We start from the raw sequence: 17,677 nt of genomic DNA, 5'->3' as shown, positions 1-17,677 counted from the left end.
CATTCACATTCGATCTAGAGACAGTATATACATGTTGAGTATGTAGGAGGGAGGATGTTAGTAGGGCTTTTGGAACACAGCCATTAAGATTGGTCCTTTGGAAACAATGAGTGTCCGTACAAATTTCACAGTTACATGTCACAATTGTTGAGATATTTCAGTCTGGAACAAAGTGATGAACCAACCGACTGCTAGCATGCTAGCCCCACACGCACGCACACGCACGCGCACGCACGCACACGCACGCGCACGCACACGCACGGACTGACTGTAACATAAAACCAGGTTTAAAAAAAGTAGGCGTCGGGCCGTAAAATTACATATATTTAATTTCCAAAACAACAGCATAAACTTAACTTAAGGGCAGCAACAGACGCATGGCAAGCAGAGCAGGGGCCAAGACTGAAGTTTCTCCTCCTACTTATATGCTGCCCACTGATTAAAACACCTGTGTGATTGAGTGAGGCAGCACACCTGCTCACTCAATCAGTGGCAAAATAAAGAGGGAAAAAGAATAAACCAAGAAAATGCACAAAACAACCCCACACGTAACACACAAACAGACACAAGCCTCTGTGTGTACACCAGGCATTAAACACAGCTCGTTTCATGAAGACAGAGCCTCTAATGATCTTGATGAGCAGAGAAAGATGCACAACAGCTGTGTGTCTTATTTCAGACACTCACAGGGAAAGAGAGAGAGAGGAGAGAGAGCGAGGGGGAAAGCATGACTCTGTATGTGTGTGTGTGTGTGTGTGTGTGTGTGTGTGTGTGTGTGTGTGTGTGTGTGTGTGTGTGTGTGTGTGTGTGTGTGTGTGTGTGTGTGTGTTTGCAAAGGAGAATGTGTTTCAACAGAGAGACTGGCAGCACGTCAGAGATGAGTCACCGGTTATGAGTGGTGGTTATAGCAACAGGACAGATTGGAGCATTTAAACTAGGTGAGAAAAACCGGCTGTTTGTTAGTACACCTCGAGATAGATAGATAGATAGATAGATAGATAGATAGATAGATAGATAGTTCAACATTTGGCCTTCATATCATGGATATTACTATTGTCATTTTTAGTGTGCCTTTTTCATGAAATACCCATATAATTGATACAATTTTAATCACTTTACAGGACCTTCTTGAAAACAAAGATAATGCATCTCAAGAGTCCTATCCTGCAAACTGTAAATGTGTCCTAATTTTTTGCCTTTTCTGACACAAGAGCACTGATGACGGCCACTGATGTCTGGTGCAAAAAAGACCTGGTACACAGACAGACTTTGATTTCATCCCATCGGATTGAGGTTTTAAGGTTCCCTTTCAGAAACTCCCACAGCACACTCAAGCCAGCATACAAACAGATCCAGGCAGAGTTTATACATTGCATACAGTGAGTGAGCTGGAATTGCTATTCTAAATATGTAACTAGCAAAGGCAGCTCACTATATGCAAAATACAATCTGATACCTGGGGGAACAGTTCATGCAAATAGAGCACATTTGCAACACATAGCTAAGCCCCCCTCACGCCCTCCCTCCCCTCAGACTAAACACTTGCAAACAAAGTAGATTCACATTTGCTGCTCAGACCGTCATCTGCATTTGTTGCACATCCTGAGTGTGAGTGTTGAAGTGTTTATAACGGCCCCCGGGGTTGGGAGATGCCCAATGGGAGTTTTTGCTTCTACTTTGGGCCATTTCATTCACCCTGCTACAGCTTTGATTTTACCCTATCCCACGAAACTCTACTATATCAGATTCATGGATAGGTTTTATTTCCTTCATTTTATTTATATATTTTCTTGCCTGTTATAACTGTATATTTGCTTGTTTAACTTTAGGGTTTAATTGAGTGTTCTGAAAGGCATCCAATAAAATGAAATATGATTATTCAAGGTGGCCTAAGGTAGTTGTGGTTTACATTAAAATGTAATTTAAAATGCCCAGGTTGGCTTTATTTTATTTATAAACAAAAGTGCATCATCCTGATGAAGCTTCTTTTTCTGTAATAGAAAAGAAACCTGATTCCTATCTCTTATCAGTTCAGCTTATTGTAACCTACTGGTATGTGGAAAGCATGAACACAGGAAAACCCTGAAGGTAAAGGAAAAGTGACTAAAAACTAAACAGGGCTCCCATCCAATACAATACAGTTGGAGGCAAATACCTCTGAATTGACACTAAGAGGCTATATTCAATAAGATATGAGAATATTCCCACATATTCCCTTATTTTAAGGGGTTTCAAACACACTTTGTTGGAATTGTTACATTCAATGTCAAACAAAAACAAAGGTAAGTATGGCCACTAATAGTAAGTCTTAATTAGTGCTGCAGATTATCATTAGACTTGTTTTACAAAACAATTTAAGGGGATTAGGAAATATAGTACCTGGTATTTTATTTTTCTATGTTTAAATAATGTATTCTACAAATTCTTCAAATATGGAGTGTGCGCATGTCACTGTGCAACTGCATTGTCATCAAAAATGTATGAACAAAAGACACAATGCTAACATGACCTTGGTAGCTATAAGTTAAGTTAAGTTGTTAAAAGTTAAGTTAAGTTGTTAATAATGTTTGGGGGAAAACAGGGTTGTTTTAAAGTCGTGAAAGATCAAATACAAGGCAAATACTCACAATAAAAACGTCTTAATGGTAAATTAAAAAGCAGTTGACCGTAAATACCCGAATAAAACCGCAAATATAAATACAAAAGATTGAACAAGCTACAGGAGAAATCAGGCGGTATTTAATAGGAGTTATTAGACGCACAGTAACAATAACCGGTGGATAGAAATAGTAGAAATACAGTTGTAAAAGAGGATTTGAGGATGTTACAAATAGAAAGGGTGGCGACATTTCCCGTTGCACACATACACTGTATATAAACACCTCATGAGAACATCCGGGTCATTGATCAAAAAATCTGATGCAAGCTTCAACAGCATCGCGGTAACGAGAGTTACACGAGTGTTCTTTATAGGTCCATGGTTACACCCCGAGAGCAAACCCTTATAACAGGTCCATGGAGCAAACTATGACTTATGTGACTATATGAATCATGCTGCAAAAAAATAGAGCAGTGCAGAAAGAATCGAGCAACGTATGACTATAAAATACCACATAAAACAAACATACAGGGCTCCATCTTAGTATGAACTTCAGCAAACTTTATTTGGATTAAAGTTTACTAAATTTTTTAGTCTGATACATCCTATTAACAGCCATTTATCTTGGTGGTAGTAGTTTAAAAAGCTTATTGAGCTAAATTAGAAATACATAGGCTATATGCTATAATAGGTTGTTTACCCAACATTTAGTCTGCTTTGTATAATAGCCTATGTGTTGTTGTAGTTGTTTATAAAGCTGATTGAGATCAATTAAGAACCTATTTTTTTGATAATTTTATGAATGCTGGGAGTTACATATTCTATTATTTCTGCGTGTAGCCTACTAAGTAAGAAGAGTAGGCTAGTACGTAAATGATCCTCAAGGGGAAGAGTTTTAGTTTTTTTTATTAAGTTTTTTTTAATAACATTATTAGGATTTTGGGGTGTTACATAATAGAACCCCACCACATAACATGTAAGGTTATAACAGTTACTTTGATTTAAAATGGTTATTTAGTTATTTATGCTATTTAGGTTTTTTCCTTGTTGACAGCCCAGAGATCACTGCTAATATTTAGTTACCTGCGCCATCTAGCGGCTGCAAAGAAGAATTGCGTTTCATTAAACATCTTTAAAATATCACTTTTAAAGGAGCTGTCTATTGCATATTGTGTCTAAAGTAAATTCAGGTTAAGAGATTCCATCGATGGTTCATGGAAACTTCCCAAAAGCAATCAGACTCGAATCAGACAGGACGTCCAATCACTTTGTTTACACACAGAGATTTACTCGGCCTCTGCTGAGAGAGTAAACATTTCAGGAAATACACTGTTTGGAGAACAAACAAAGCGTGACCAGTTGTTGTATAGGGAAGAGCTTTCATTCGACACTCACGCACAAGAGATAATTCTGCTGTTTGTTTAAGAGTCAAAAAAATAAATGTAGACTTTTTGGAGGCAACTAATACAGAAAAGCAGTTAATTGATCATTTAAAATGTGAAGGGGTTGTATTTTTATAATATAAATGTTGTATTAAAGGGATACTTGGGGTTTTGTTGTGGAATTTGGAATCAGGACTATTGCCCTGTTTGAATGCGTATTACTTTTCTAACCTTTTAGTCGCGATGGGACAATTGAATCTGCAACAATTTCACAAAGACACGATGCACAGGGCAACTTTTGTGATGCCTGGAGGAAGCAGCCCCTCACCACGATCGTCTCAGTGACACACAAACACACACAGGCACGCGCACACCCCACACACACACAGGCACACACACACGTTTTCTCTCTTGATAGATGACTTCAAGATCTATCTCTATACACACAAAAATTTAAAAAAAAATAGTATATGTGACAAAGGACTCCACTCACCAATTTTTGTTTTACTCAAAAACAAAAAACAAAGAAAACTGGATTCTTTTCACAATAAAATATACAAATAAACATATTTAACATGTCTGTACAACAAACATTTTCAAAGCTCAGAGACGGTGAATAAATTATTGCATCCGTTTAAAAACATCATATCTTTACATATACAAAGCACGTTGACATAATCCTTGCACTGATGAAAATGGTCTTAAAACATTTTTTTAACATTAGTTTTTTTTCTACAAAAATAATAATTATTGTAGTTGAAGATATTAAATCTCGGCAGCATCAAAGTGAAACAATTTTAAAACACAGAAAATTCATTTCATAATCAACACAGCACCTTAGTTTTCCTTTTAGAAAGATAATAACATAAAGTATTGGCACTGTTTTCCAATACAAGGCCTTCTGGTGAACTTTTACTTGTGAAAAATGTTTCTTCTGGTCCCACTGAATGTCTAGAAGTGGTCAGAAAACATGCGGCTGTAAAATGTATCGTTTTGTTTATAAAAAAACATTTGGTCTCATCTCGTTCACAGTTCAAGAAAACTTAAAAAAACAAAGAAAAAGGTTAAAGATGTTTTGGTCTAACCTGAGGTATTGTTTAGTGCCTGTATTTAAACACTGCAAATATCACCGGCTAAAATGTAAACATTGTTAGAATTGTTTCTTTTTCCTGTGATATTATACACACATAACCTACTGTACATATCACAGTTTCCTGATCCATAAAGGCAGTAAATATCCAGCAGAAGTTGCTTTGACATCAGTGCAGATAATACATTTTTGTCTTTGATGTATCGATTACATTCAATCTTAACATTGTAATCATGCTTTTTAAAAATGTGCCCAAAGTGAGATTGTAATGTATAAAAACTGCTCAGTAATCCTTAACCTCACCTGAATATAAACATAACGATAAACACTGTAAAAAACTAAAACCTTTCAATTATTCCCCATTAAAACTATCATGGTCCAATGATATTAATATTATACAATGATTCACTTGTAATATAGTTTATATATATAAATATCCAGACCTCTTTATGTATTCAGTACCCTGGGTTCAAATGTCTTTTGTTGTGTGAATGTTTAAGTGTCCTGTGTGGAGTTTGCCCTGCTGCGTTCCCTCTCCTCCTCGGTTATGGCCCACGGTTGGATCTTACCCGAGCCGAACAGTGCGTAGAAGAGAGCGCCGCCCAGGTTCACCCCGGCCGCCACCCAGAACACAGTCCTCCAGCCCGCCATGGTGTGCTGGACACCACAGAAGAAGAAAGAGATTCATGTATTATTACTTCCATTAGGCCTTTAAGTTCAGTGTGTTATACAAGTGTGAGTAGAGAGAGCATGATGAGATAATCTTCATCTCTGATATTCTATGCTGGTTTTGAACGTTATCGTATCAACACCACATAAGGGCTCTAACCCCTACACCACAAGCACCCCCTATATTCTTATTTGTCTATTATTGCATTAAACCAATTTATAGACTTATAGCCTTTATGGAACTATAGTAAGATAATATGATTTACATATTTTGACATATTTCTTATTTATAATGGATTGGATTGGATTTATATAGCGCTTTTCAAGGCACTCAAAGACGCTTTACAGGGTTCCAGGTTCCATTCATTCACACACAGTCATACTGGTGGTGGTAAACTACCATAGTAGCCACAGCTGCCCTAGGGCAGACTGACGGAAGCGTGGCTGCCATTCAGCGCCTACGGCCCCTCCGACCACCACCTCAAACATACAGCAGTCATACACATTCACACGAGGCAAGGTGGGTGAAGTGTCTTGCCAAAGGACACAACAACCATGACACAGGTGGCAGTGCGGGGATCGAACCGCCAACCCTTGGATCATTGGCCAACCCGCTTAACCACCTGAGCCTTTCTATTATCTCTTTATACATATATTATATATCTTTATATTATGCAGCAGGGTTTCTACAGTTTAACGATTTAAGACTTTTTTAAAGCCACTCAGGATTAAAGATACATTTTGAAGAAAAACTAAACAAAACAACATTAAAAACTTTGGATTTGGGACAATATTGTCCAAATATAAAATAGTAGACTGAGCCAATCATTCATTTTTAGAGACTTACGTCCTCAGTGAAGTATCCCGTAGCGATCGGTGCCAAGATTCCAGGAATGGTCCCGAATGTGTTGGTGATTCCCAGCAAGAATCCTGCGTACCTGCAGAAGAGAGGAATATATATTTTCCTTAGTTTTTCTTTAAAAAATACAAAGACAGCATATACTGTATAGGCTATATGCGTATATATTAAGTGATATCCCTGCAAGTTTTTGTCAGTGTTGTTCTTGAAAAAATTAACGTTCTCTTTGTGTGAGACCAAGACAATGCAGATTATTTATGTGGTCCATATGGAGAAAAAAAGTGAGATCTTTAAAAAGTGTTCTGTTGACCAAGACCAGTCTGGAGAACTACAACACTCCCTGCATTCCAAATCGCATACTTTTTCTTTTTTCTATTCTGCATAGGCTACTACATGTGACCATAAACAGTATGGGTATTGGAATGCAGCCGTCTTCTCAGAAACTAAAATGGCTTCTTCCAGGATCTAACACGAATAACTGACAATACCCAGGGGGCAAAACCTTATTTTTTTGGAAAACAGACATGGGCTGTTGTAAAAGGTTGTTCACCAGAAATGATATCTAGGACCTTCAAGGATCACAACCTGGGTAGTTTGGTCTGGCTTTGCGAGACTACAACCTGGGTGGACAACCTGGTCAACTAGCTGCTGGAAAGCTACAGGGGGCCGAAATAGAAAATCAGAACCATGGTTTAATGCGAGGATAAAACAAACTTTAAACTTATAGATATCATCTTGAAACTTTGTCAGTTGATTACTGGCATTAAAACAATGATTTTTTGTATTGAAGTTTTTTTTTTAAATGTTTGAATATATATGCAAATTTGGCATATTTCACGAATTATGCACAAATTTGCACATCTTTAAAAACCAAAAATCTAGATATTGGATAAAGCCAGAGTTAAAATCTTTATTGCATTTTGACATTATAAAAGTGTGTTAAGTTTCTACATAACAAACTTCCTCTGTGAGAAATGGTGTGACAATTCTGGTTTGATAGTGGTTAGATTGACATGATTTGATAGTTTTTTTCTTTACTCTGACCTAAAAATCGCAACTTCTAAATCACTTACATCAACTAAACTTTCCATAATCATTGTTAGCACTATTCTGAATGTTATTAAAGAAGGATTTTTTACACAGCCTTTTTTAATGTTATAAATCAAAAAATACTGTGTACAGGTCTTAAAAATGCATTACGGCATGTTTTGAAGAAGAAAATAAGTCTCATAAATCAGACTATGAACAACATATGAAAAAATCCTTCTTCAATAACCTACAGAATAGTGCTAAGAATGATTATGGAAAGTTTAGTTGATGTAAGTGATTTAGAAGTTGAGATTTCTGGGTCAGAGTAATGAAAAAAACTATCAAATCACGTTTATTTATACACTATCAAACCAGAATTGTCACACCATTTCTCACAGAGGAAGTTTGTTATGTAGAAACTTAACAAACTTATATAAAGTCAAAATGCAATAAAGATTTCAACTCTTGCTATAGCCAATATCTAGATTTTTGGTTTTTAAAGATGTGCAAATTTGTGCATAATTTGTGAAATATGCAAAATTTGCATATATATTCAAACATTTTTGAAAAAAACTTAAATACAAAAAAATCATTGTTTTAATGCCAGTAATCAACTGACAAAGTTTCAAGATAATATCTATAAGTTAAAAAAAGTCAATTTTACCCTCGCATTAAACCATGGTTCTGATTTTCTATTTCGGCCCCCTGTAGCTTTCCAGCAGGTAGTTGACCAGGTTGTCCACCCAGGTTGTGATCCTTGAAGGTCCTAGATATAATTTCTGGTGAACAACCTTTTACAACAGCCAAAAAATCACTTTGACCCCTAGGTACATGGCGTAGTGTGTAGAGAGAGAGTGTGAACTGGAATAACACCCACTGTGGCGCGATGTCTAGCTGGTTCATGTAGACCCCGGCGCCGCTGACCCCGGCCATGGCCGTGGACAGCGTGAGGAAGGTTACCGTGAGGACGTGGCTGCAGCCGGCGTAACCCACAGCAACAAGGAAACCTGCGCACGGCAACAGAGCTGCACAGAGGAGAGGAGGTTAACATGATAAATACCAGGACACACTGAGACAACACCAAGAAAGTTATTGATTGTCTTTGTATCTTTTTAATTTAAATTGTAAAACTTAAAACATTTGGTCTGCAACTAGTTAAGATTTATATTCAATATATTGTCCTTATGTGTGTATCTGGATTCTGGATATTTGTGTTACCATTCAAAATCAACAAACTGAATCTACAACAGATGTGGCCAGCATTGCTCCATTCAAAGTAATTTGGTCATTCAAGATGAATTAATTTCTCCTGAGACATTCAACTAGCTAATAAGAAGCCATCACAAGGCTACCGGTGTAGAGGACATCTCCATAACATTTTGAACTCCCTGCATGTTTTACAATTTGGAAAAGAAAATGCAGCAAGAGTGCCCTCTAGTGGGGAACACAGGATGTATGCATGAACATTAGTCGTCCTATTTCTGCCTTTATTTGGTCGAATTGTTCATTATTCCCTGTGTGTTTTTATTACCGAGGTGGAGCAGTTTTATTCTAAATATGACTCACAAAAAAAAACACTATTTGAATCTTGACATCTTAACCAAGTTTGGGGCTGTTTCATCAAAAACGCATCACAACATTCTGCACACACTGACGCCAGTTATATTCATATTTTTCCCCCTTGCCCCATAATCCAGCACTGGTACACTGAAATATTAACTGTCTCAAAAGTACAGTCAAAACCTTAAATATTATGAGATTATATGTTTGGGCTCTTAGACGAGGAAGCTTACATTTTTCAATATGAGCTTCAAGAAAGATGGAAAAAACTACAGATTTTACTAAAACAAAACAATCTTTCTATCACAGTACTTAAAGCATGTTAACAAGTGTCCTGACCTGCCAGTGTGAATAGTTTGCGTACGGCGGTGACGCTGAACACCCTCCTCTGGATTAGCGCGTCGGCTAGAAAACCAGACAGAGACGTGGTCAACCAGGCACCGAGATACGGAAGAGCGGAGAGGAAACCGTTCTGTAAAGAGAGAGAGAGAGAGAGAGAGAGAGAGAGAGAGAGAGAGAGAGAGAGAGAGAGAGAGAGAGAGAGAGAGAGAGAGAGAGAGAGAGAGAGAGAGAAAGAGAGAGAGAGAGAGAGAGAGAGAGAGAGGGAGGGAGAGAGAGAGAGAGAAAGAGAGAGAGAGAGAGAGGGGGGGAGGAGAGGGAGATAGTTAGTGCAAACCCTCACACACTGTGTTTATTTAAACAGTCAGCACATTTTGAAAACAACATGAAACAGTGGAGCTTTATGATTGGTACCGAACAACAAAATAATAATTTGGTAAAGTGAGTAAAAAGTTTTGGGAAACACTAAATAGTTCAATTTAATTCAGCCATCATGAATAGAAATACATAAGTAAAATATATAATAATACTCACTGATTTCAGGTCAAAGTGCAGGATGTTGCTCATGTATGTTGGCAGTGAGGTGAGCAGCGTGTAGTAGGACCAGTTTGAACACATCTGGGTGATGATCATGGCCCACAGGGGGACAGAGAGCAGCATGGGCAGCAGGGGCACGGACCAGCCATGAGCTTTGCCCTGTTGGTTTGACATAGACGATACAAATCTTTAGAAAAACACAGTCTACACATTTATGAAAAGTTAAGCCAATGAAAAATCCATATTTTCATTACTGATGCTATGATAAATACTAAAGGGATTATTTGCAGGTTTGAAGAATGTAAACAGTGACAGGGAAGAGATTCTGTCACATAGCAACTTCTCGCAGTTAGAAACCAAAACAACAGCTGAAAACTAAACATTAACTGAAAACCGGAAGGGAATGTAAGAGAAAGAGAGAATTGTAGGGGCAATGAAAACGGAAAAAGGATAAGTTTGAGACGGAACTTCAGAATATTATAGAATATTAGAACATTACACAGCAAGCAACACATCTCTACATGGTACAGAGGTGCTCAGATTCCACTATTCCCTTACTTACTTACAGCTTGAGTGAAGTGTAGTTATTATGAGTATTTGTATAATAATAATTGGTATAAGTTACCTTATTGCAATCACAACCCATTTTAACCAGCTACACTAAAGGAAATGTAGTAATAAATGTAAATGTTTCATGTGCACCTGAGGTCCGATGGAGTTGATGATGTAATCTCTCTCCTGTTCGCTGATTCGTCGATGGGTGCGAGGGTCATCGGATACGAAAACAAACCACAAGACGGCCCAGAGGCAACCAGCCCCTCCTGAGGAGAGAGACAGAGACAGAGACAGAGAGAGAGAGAGAGAGAGAGAGAGAGAGAGAGAGAGAGAGAGAGAGAGAGAGATAGAGAGACAGAGAGAGACAGAGAGAGACAGAGAGAGAGAGAGAGAGAAGGTTTTATAGTTTATGAGAGCTTTAAAAATTCACAGTGGTGAATGACTTACATTGTGCACATGCTACCCTCCATAGTGGCAGCATATACCACCCCAGCATCTTCATCTATCAAGTATGTATTTGATGGTGTAGTGGTTAGAGCGCCCACCCAGAGGCTCAGTTCTCATAAGCAGCAGACCACGGTTTAGAATCCGACCCATGGTCTTTCTCTGAATGTCATTCCCCTCTCTGCCCCATTTCACCTCTGTCTCTTCAAACTGTCTAATAAAGCATAAAAATGCCCCAAAAATATTTAAAAAAAAGGATGTATTTTTGTTTTGTATCTCGTATCTGTGAGCAATACGCCCTCCCTCACCACAGATGTAGAAGACAGCGGGCCAGCCTAATGTTTGGCAGATGAAGCCGGTTAGAGGCAGAGCCAGGAAGGCTCCAAAGCTTGCCCCGGACCCGGACAGCGTCATGAGGCTGGAGCGTTCCTGAGGAGGGGCCCAACGCGCCCACATCGCCATCATGGCCGGGAACGTCACGCCCTGGAGAACACACAGGGAGACGGGACGTCAGCAAGAGGCACATAACAGTCAATGTTACTGTGTGATAATACTTCTGAGATGGTGTAAATATAAATTACTAGTTTGTTAAATGATTAGTTAAGCAACAAAAAATTAACCTGCTACAATTTTGATAATTTTGCAATTTTCTGATGTTTTATATAGGCCACTTTAATAAATCCATGTCTTAACAAAAAATTTGTAACAATTTTCTGTTGTTTTTATCATAAGAGAAATAATGTCTGTCTGTCTGTCTGTCTGTCTGTCTGTCTGTCTGTCTGTCTGTCTGTCTGTCTGTCCGTCCGTCCGTCTGCCCGTCCATCCATCCGTCCGTCCATCCATCCATCCATCTATACTCACCTCTCCAAACCCCTCCAGGGCTCGTAGTGCAAACAGCCAGTACAGTCCCATCTGAGCAGCCAGTGGAGTGAGCACTGTGAGGGCTGCGGTGCCCAACACACCCAGACCCAGGAACCATTTGCCCCCATAGTGCCCGGCCAGGTAACCGCCCGGGATCTGGGTGCACAGGTAGCCGAAGAAGAAGGCGCCTAGCAACCAGCCCTGGGCCTCAGAGTCCCATGGGTACTGGGGGATCTGTGTGTGTGAATGGGTGAATTAGGCAAACCAATGTAAAGCGCTTTGGGGCTGAGAAAACCAGGGAAAAACGCTATACTGTATTTATCACTTACCATTTGTATGAGAAATAGCCAAAGTACAAAAAGTCTCACCCCGTCCGGTTGTGGGAAGGTATCACTGGTGTTCTCCATCCCCGCCGGCATCGGACAGGCTCGCACCGAGCTGTTCACGGCGGGTTTGGAGTCAGTATTGTTCGCCATGGCTACCATAGCAACGCTGAGGTTGACCCGGAGACCGTAGACGACACTGAAGCCGAAGAACATCAAGACGGCGAGGGTGAGGCGAGCGGAGCAGCACTGGGGAGGAACTGAGAACACAGAGATAGTTACATGTAGTCAGCGGTGGATTAGATGAACTAAACTAATCAGTGTTTGTTTATCAGTTGAGGACGTGAACCGTATTGTAATGTATTCTTCTTACGCTACATACACACAGTGAATTATCTGAAAAAACACATCAGAAAGACACAGCTGATGAAATGGACAACATCGGTTGATTGTGTTGACAGATTAATGTATTCATTTAAATGACTTCTTTCAATAAACTTTTCAATCACAAAATATTAAGGCCAATGTAGGTAAAACTAAATATTATTACTCTTTTAAACAATCTTTAAACCACATGACATGCTAATAAGATATAGTATGTTGTAGCCTCGTTTATATCCACATAATAAAAGAGCTGTCAACACATTTGTAAACAACAGTAGTTTTCAATATTATGTACATAACCCGTGCGTCTACATTTTGACCGAATGTCCCTTTAAAAAGTGTGAATGGCAAATGGTCTAAATTGGTAATCCATTCATGTTAAGGATCAACTCTCACTCACTCAGACACTTTATAAATGTGTCGTCATGGTTTCAGCCTCATGTGATTTTAACTGCAGCTGTTTGACAGTCAGCCACCTCAGTGAGATCTTACATAACAAGTAAATGTCTTACCAAGCAGGTGCTGATGTTTAAAAGACGACGACAACTAATTCGCTGAGTAAGCCGAGAGAAATGCTTGTGACTGATATTTCCAGAACTACAAAAATGTTAAGTGAAGAGTAGGTTGTTGTTAACTGCAAACGCTACATTTTCTATGTTGCGAAAGAAGCCGAAATAGCTTCGGCACATTGCACTATTTTGTCTGTGTTCATGTCCCGTGCAGAGGAATGAGTGTTATACAAAGTTAAGTATTTGCAGGGAAAGCCAACAATGATGGAAAACTATTTAGTGGCCGCATTGGTAAGTAAAGGATTCAGCAGATTAAATTGATTATGAAACCAACCTTCTTCAGTTGCAGTCCTGTATATGAATGTAACTTAAAGAACTTGGAACTAGTCTTGAGATTTTTTTTAAAATTTCGTAGCTACCTTTATCATTTTCAATGAGGGGTTCACCATCCTCGTCTTCCTCCAGAGGGGATGAGTTGATGGAGGTGCCATTGGGCAGCGGCATGGCACACGGACGACACAGGAAAACTCTGTAAAATGAAGTCACTGAACCATGCTGTGCTGGAAACCTGTGGGACAGGATAAGATAGTGGTAGTTAACACTGACACACACACACACACACACACACACACACACACACACACACACACACTCACTCACTCACTCACTCACTCACTCACTCACTCACTCACTCACTCACTCACTCACTCACTCACTCACTCACTCACTCACTCACTCACATACACACACACACACACACACACACACACACACACACACACACACACACACACACACACACACACACACACACACACACACACACACACACACACACACACACACACAGTAGTTCCTGATTTCACAAGATGCTGAAATGGAAATATTTGAACCAACTTGAACTTACAAAAGCTACTGACACCTCGAAGAGCCAGAAGAGAGATTTTGGTGAAGATGCAGATGAAGCTCAGAGTGAGTTTGTCTCTTGATATTGACTTCACCGACCTGTAATCTTTAAACAGAGAAATGCAGAAAGTCAAATATAAACACAACAGACTGGGTTGTTGTTGTTGTTCGGGTAAAGCAGTTTAGGAACTAAAGAAAAAACACTCGTGGCATCGGCTAAACATGTCTATTCCAAGGCTCCAACCCACGATGTTTTGAAAAAGTATGTAACCTAATGTCAACATGAAAACCACCTAACGTTGGGTAATTCCTCTTTAATACTGCTGCAGTCTATGGGTAAATCAGATAAGAATGAAAATACATGAGGAAGTGTGGGTAAAAGCCTCGTAAATGACAAGATTTGATGTTTTTCTGTGTCATACATGGCAGTTTGGGACGATGAATTTGAAGACATCAGCCTGGACTTATCACTGTTTTCTGATATTTTAAAGATAATAAGATTAGTGGAGGTAATACTCAAGAGTTGGAGATTTGATCAAATTTAAGTTTTAAATAAAGAGTATACATGCTGACTCATAGTTTCACTTCTGCTGCTGCTGATGCTGATGCTGTGATGTTGCTGGCAATACAGAAACATTTCCTTATTCAGGAACTGAGATCATTTGTTTTTAGCTTAGATGATGGTGCATTTTTTGACATGGCAGGTTTTGGCGGGATGTAGGGGGGTTGGATTTTGTAATTCCAATTTCTTATGTCAGCAGAGATTTAAAGTGTTACAAAGAGGGCGCTCCGGTGGCGTGGTGGGTGGAGCGCGTGCCGTGTTGGCTCCGGCCTTCGCTGCAGTGGTCGCGGGTTCGGATCCGACCCGTGGACCTTTGCTGTGGGTCGTCCCCCCTCTCTCTCTGTCTCCCAATTTCAACTCTGTACTATCCAGTGGAGCTTGAAAATGCCAAAAAAATTATCTTAAAAAAAAAAGTGTTACAAAGATCCCTTGAAGATGCTGGTCTAAGGTCTAAGCTTATTGCATCAATAAACACCTACAGCGATGTGAAATTACCCTTATGTTATCACATAGACTTCAAATCAATAAGTTTTGTCTGGGAAGTGTGTCAGCAGCCCAACAAACTTTGATCCTGAATCCACAAAACACCAAAAATCAATCATGCATTAGTGTCTGTCAGTAAACACAAGATAAACACATACTGTTTGGTCTGAGGAGTCTGAAACCCAAAAATACAGAATTTAAAGTCACACAATAGAGAGAAAAGCAGCATATGTTTACATTTAAGAAACAGAAACAAGTTATGATAATCAAAAAAAATTGAGAATTAATTTTCTGACCATCAGCTGATAGACTAAATGCATAAAATAAAATTCCCTGGAGTTTATCTGTAAAATGTGTCGGAGAGACAGACATCTCAAACATGTTTCAACTTGCTGTTAATTTAAGGCCCCTAAATCCTGGCAAGACTTGCCTGAGGAAGGTTACTCTTATACTGTTCTGTCCTTTTTTGTGTTTTACAGCACAATGTTCCTGTCATTGTGAAATTTGTTTGACAATTTAAAATGTTATTAATATGATATGTGACATTTACTTTGCAACAACATTTTTGAATCACATTTTAGGTTTATTTTCATTATTGATAGATCTGCTGATTATTTATTTGTCACAAGTTCCCAAAGTCGAAAGTGAAATCAACACACGTCACATCCAAAACAACAGAGCAAAAAAACTAAATATCCAGTAAGTTCTTTATCATAAAAGATTAAGAAAAACAGAACATTTGTTAGAGATAATGAAGCCCTTGAATTGTATGACTTATTATTATCTAAATGATTACACATTATCTGTCCCTATCATTCTTGTAGTTCTATTACATGTGTGTTTGTATGTCTGATGCTGTTTGTCTTTGTTCGTAGTGATTAGATGAGCTGGATGAGCTGTTTGTCCTTTTAACATTCAATTTGATCTTCATTCTTCTTTTCAGCCCGCACCTGACCTCCCCTCAAAAGGCTTTTTGTCTTTTTGCCAGGCCGACTTTGTAAAAAAGAATTTGTTCTTAATGACCTGCCTGGTTAAATAAAGGTTAAATAAACTGAATGAAATTAGGTTTACATATTTTGCATCCCTAATACACTTTGGCATCCTTTTATTAAACTTGTCACAATTTACATATGCCAAAGAAAATACTATTTGCCATTTACCATGTGACCTATCTATGTCTGCAAATTAGTTTCTCTGCAACTAAGTTTGTAAAAAAATATGTGTTAATAGTCAATCATGAGATCCCCGAAAAAAACAGCCCAATTCACTTTTCTAAAACATTTCGTGTTTTATTTCCAATTTCTGCTTCTTTGGGTTGAACTAGGGATGGACAGGTCAGATACAGTGGGAACCATTGCAGTTTTTTTTTCTCCACATGCTTGTTTTTTGTAATTATAAAACATATAAAAAATATTAAGTCAGATTATCTGCACGGACATTTATAATAAAAAAAGGGTTAAGGACCTACTTCCTGTGACAATTACTCTATAACAATGCAAATGGGTACCACAAGCCAAAAGCAATGTTTTTAAATAGCTAATTTTGACAAACTAACAACAATAAAAGCATAGTACTCCATTTATGAGATAATTCACACCCTTCAGCCTCTTGCAGATATAAAATATTACAATTATTAACCAGTTATTACAATCTGAACTCACCATTTTTCTGTCAACTTGCTGATTGATTGAAGACTGAAGTAATTCTTAATGAACTAAAACAGCTGAATAATTTTAAATAATGGAATTGAGAACTAATACAATGCGAAAGTACAAAATGTACATTATTAAAAATGGCTATAGAGTGATGCATAGAAATGGCAACAACAGCAACATACACTGTCTATAGCGTTATTACATGTTACGCCTGTTTTAAAATAAGAAAAACCTGAACATAGCCTACATCTATTAAATAAACGTAGGCCTATGTTATGTGCAAAGTATCAGACATGTACAGGAACATAACAAAAACAGAACAAAAACAAATAAAGGAACCTCTCACACAGCAGACATCAGACTCACTCACTCACTCACTCACTCATTCACTCACTCACTCAATCACTCACTCACTCACTCACTCACTCACTCACTCTTTTGTCAACTTGCTGATTGATTGAGGACTGAACTAATTCTTACTGAACTAAAACAGCTGAATACGGTGAAATAATGGAATTGAGAACTAATACAATGCGGAAATTAGAGTGCAAAATGTACATTATTAAAAATGGCTACAGTCAACATACAGTAGGCTATGTGTGAAACTAAATTAAAGTGTGCAAGGAAACCTCTCACACAGCAGACATAGCATAGCGAGTGTATTACTGCTAAAAGACACCTTGCATGTATATTTCGGTAATAACATCTTACCTTGAATAGCGTTTTAAATCAAACACATCTGGTAAGAGGCTGCCTTGTCTGCTGGAGTGAACGTTATGGAACATAAAAGATATATAGGCTAAGACTTCAGTTTTAGGTGTCATGCCACAGCCGGTTAGACAAGCACAAAGTAGGCTGTGCTTATGTTTTTCACTGAAGCTGGGAAATAGTCACATGAGAGGAGCGCAGATCTACAAAACAACAAGAGCAG

At 38.5% G+C, this 17,677-nt stretch overlaps 1 protein-coding gene across 1 annotated transcript; it reads right to left on the bottom strand.

Moving 5' to 3' along the window:
• Window positions 1-4,567: 4,567 nt before the first annotated feature.
• Window positions 4,568-17,581, bottom strand: LOC307263957 (sialin). Its single transcript, XM_080045265.1, has 12 exons — window positions 17,458-17,581; window positions 14,048-14,152; window positions 13,560-13,708; window positions 12,293-12,507; window positions 11,925-12,158; window positions 11,372-11,546; window positions 10,767-10,885; window positions 10,062-10,223; window positions 9,528-9,660; window positions 8,506-8,653; window positions 6,588-6,678; window positions 4,568-5,728 (listed from the first exon to the last, which is right to left on the bottom strand). The coding sequence occupies exons 3-12, from the start codon at window positions 13,642-13,644 to the stop codon at window positions 5,567-5,569; spliced, it is 1,524 nt and encodes a 507-aa protein (XP_079901391.1). The 5' UTR covers window positions 13,645-13,708; window positions 14,048-14,152; window positions 17,458-17,581; the 3' UTR covers window positions 4,568-5,566.
• Between the last annotated feature and the right edge of the window lie 96 nt (window positions 17,582-17,677).

Source organism: Ammodytes marinus (genome assembly GCF_949987685.1).
Source record: "Ammodytes marinus genome assembly, chromosome: 17".
Classification (NCBI taxonomy): Eukaryota; Metazoa; Chordata; class Actinopteri; order Uranoscopiformes; family Ammodytidae; genus Ammodytes; species Ammodytes marinus.
Note: the sequence above shows the minus strand (reverse complement) of the source record. Positions and strands in the feature narration are given on the sequence as shown.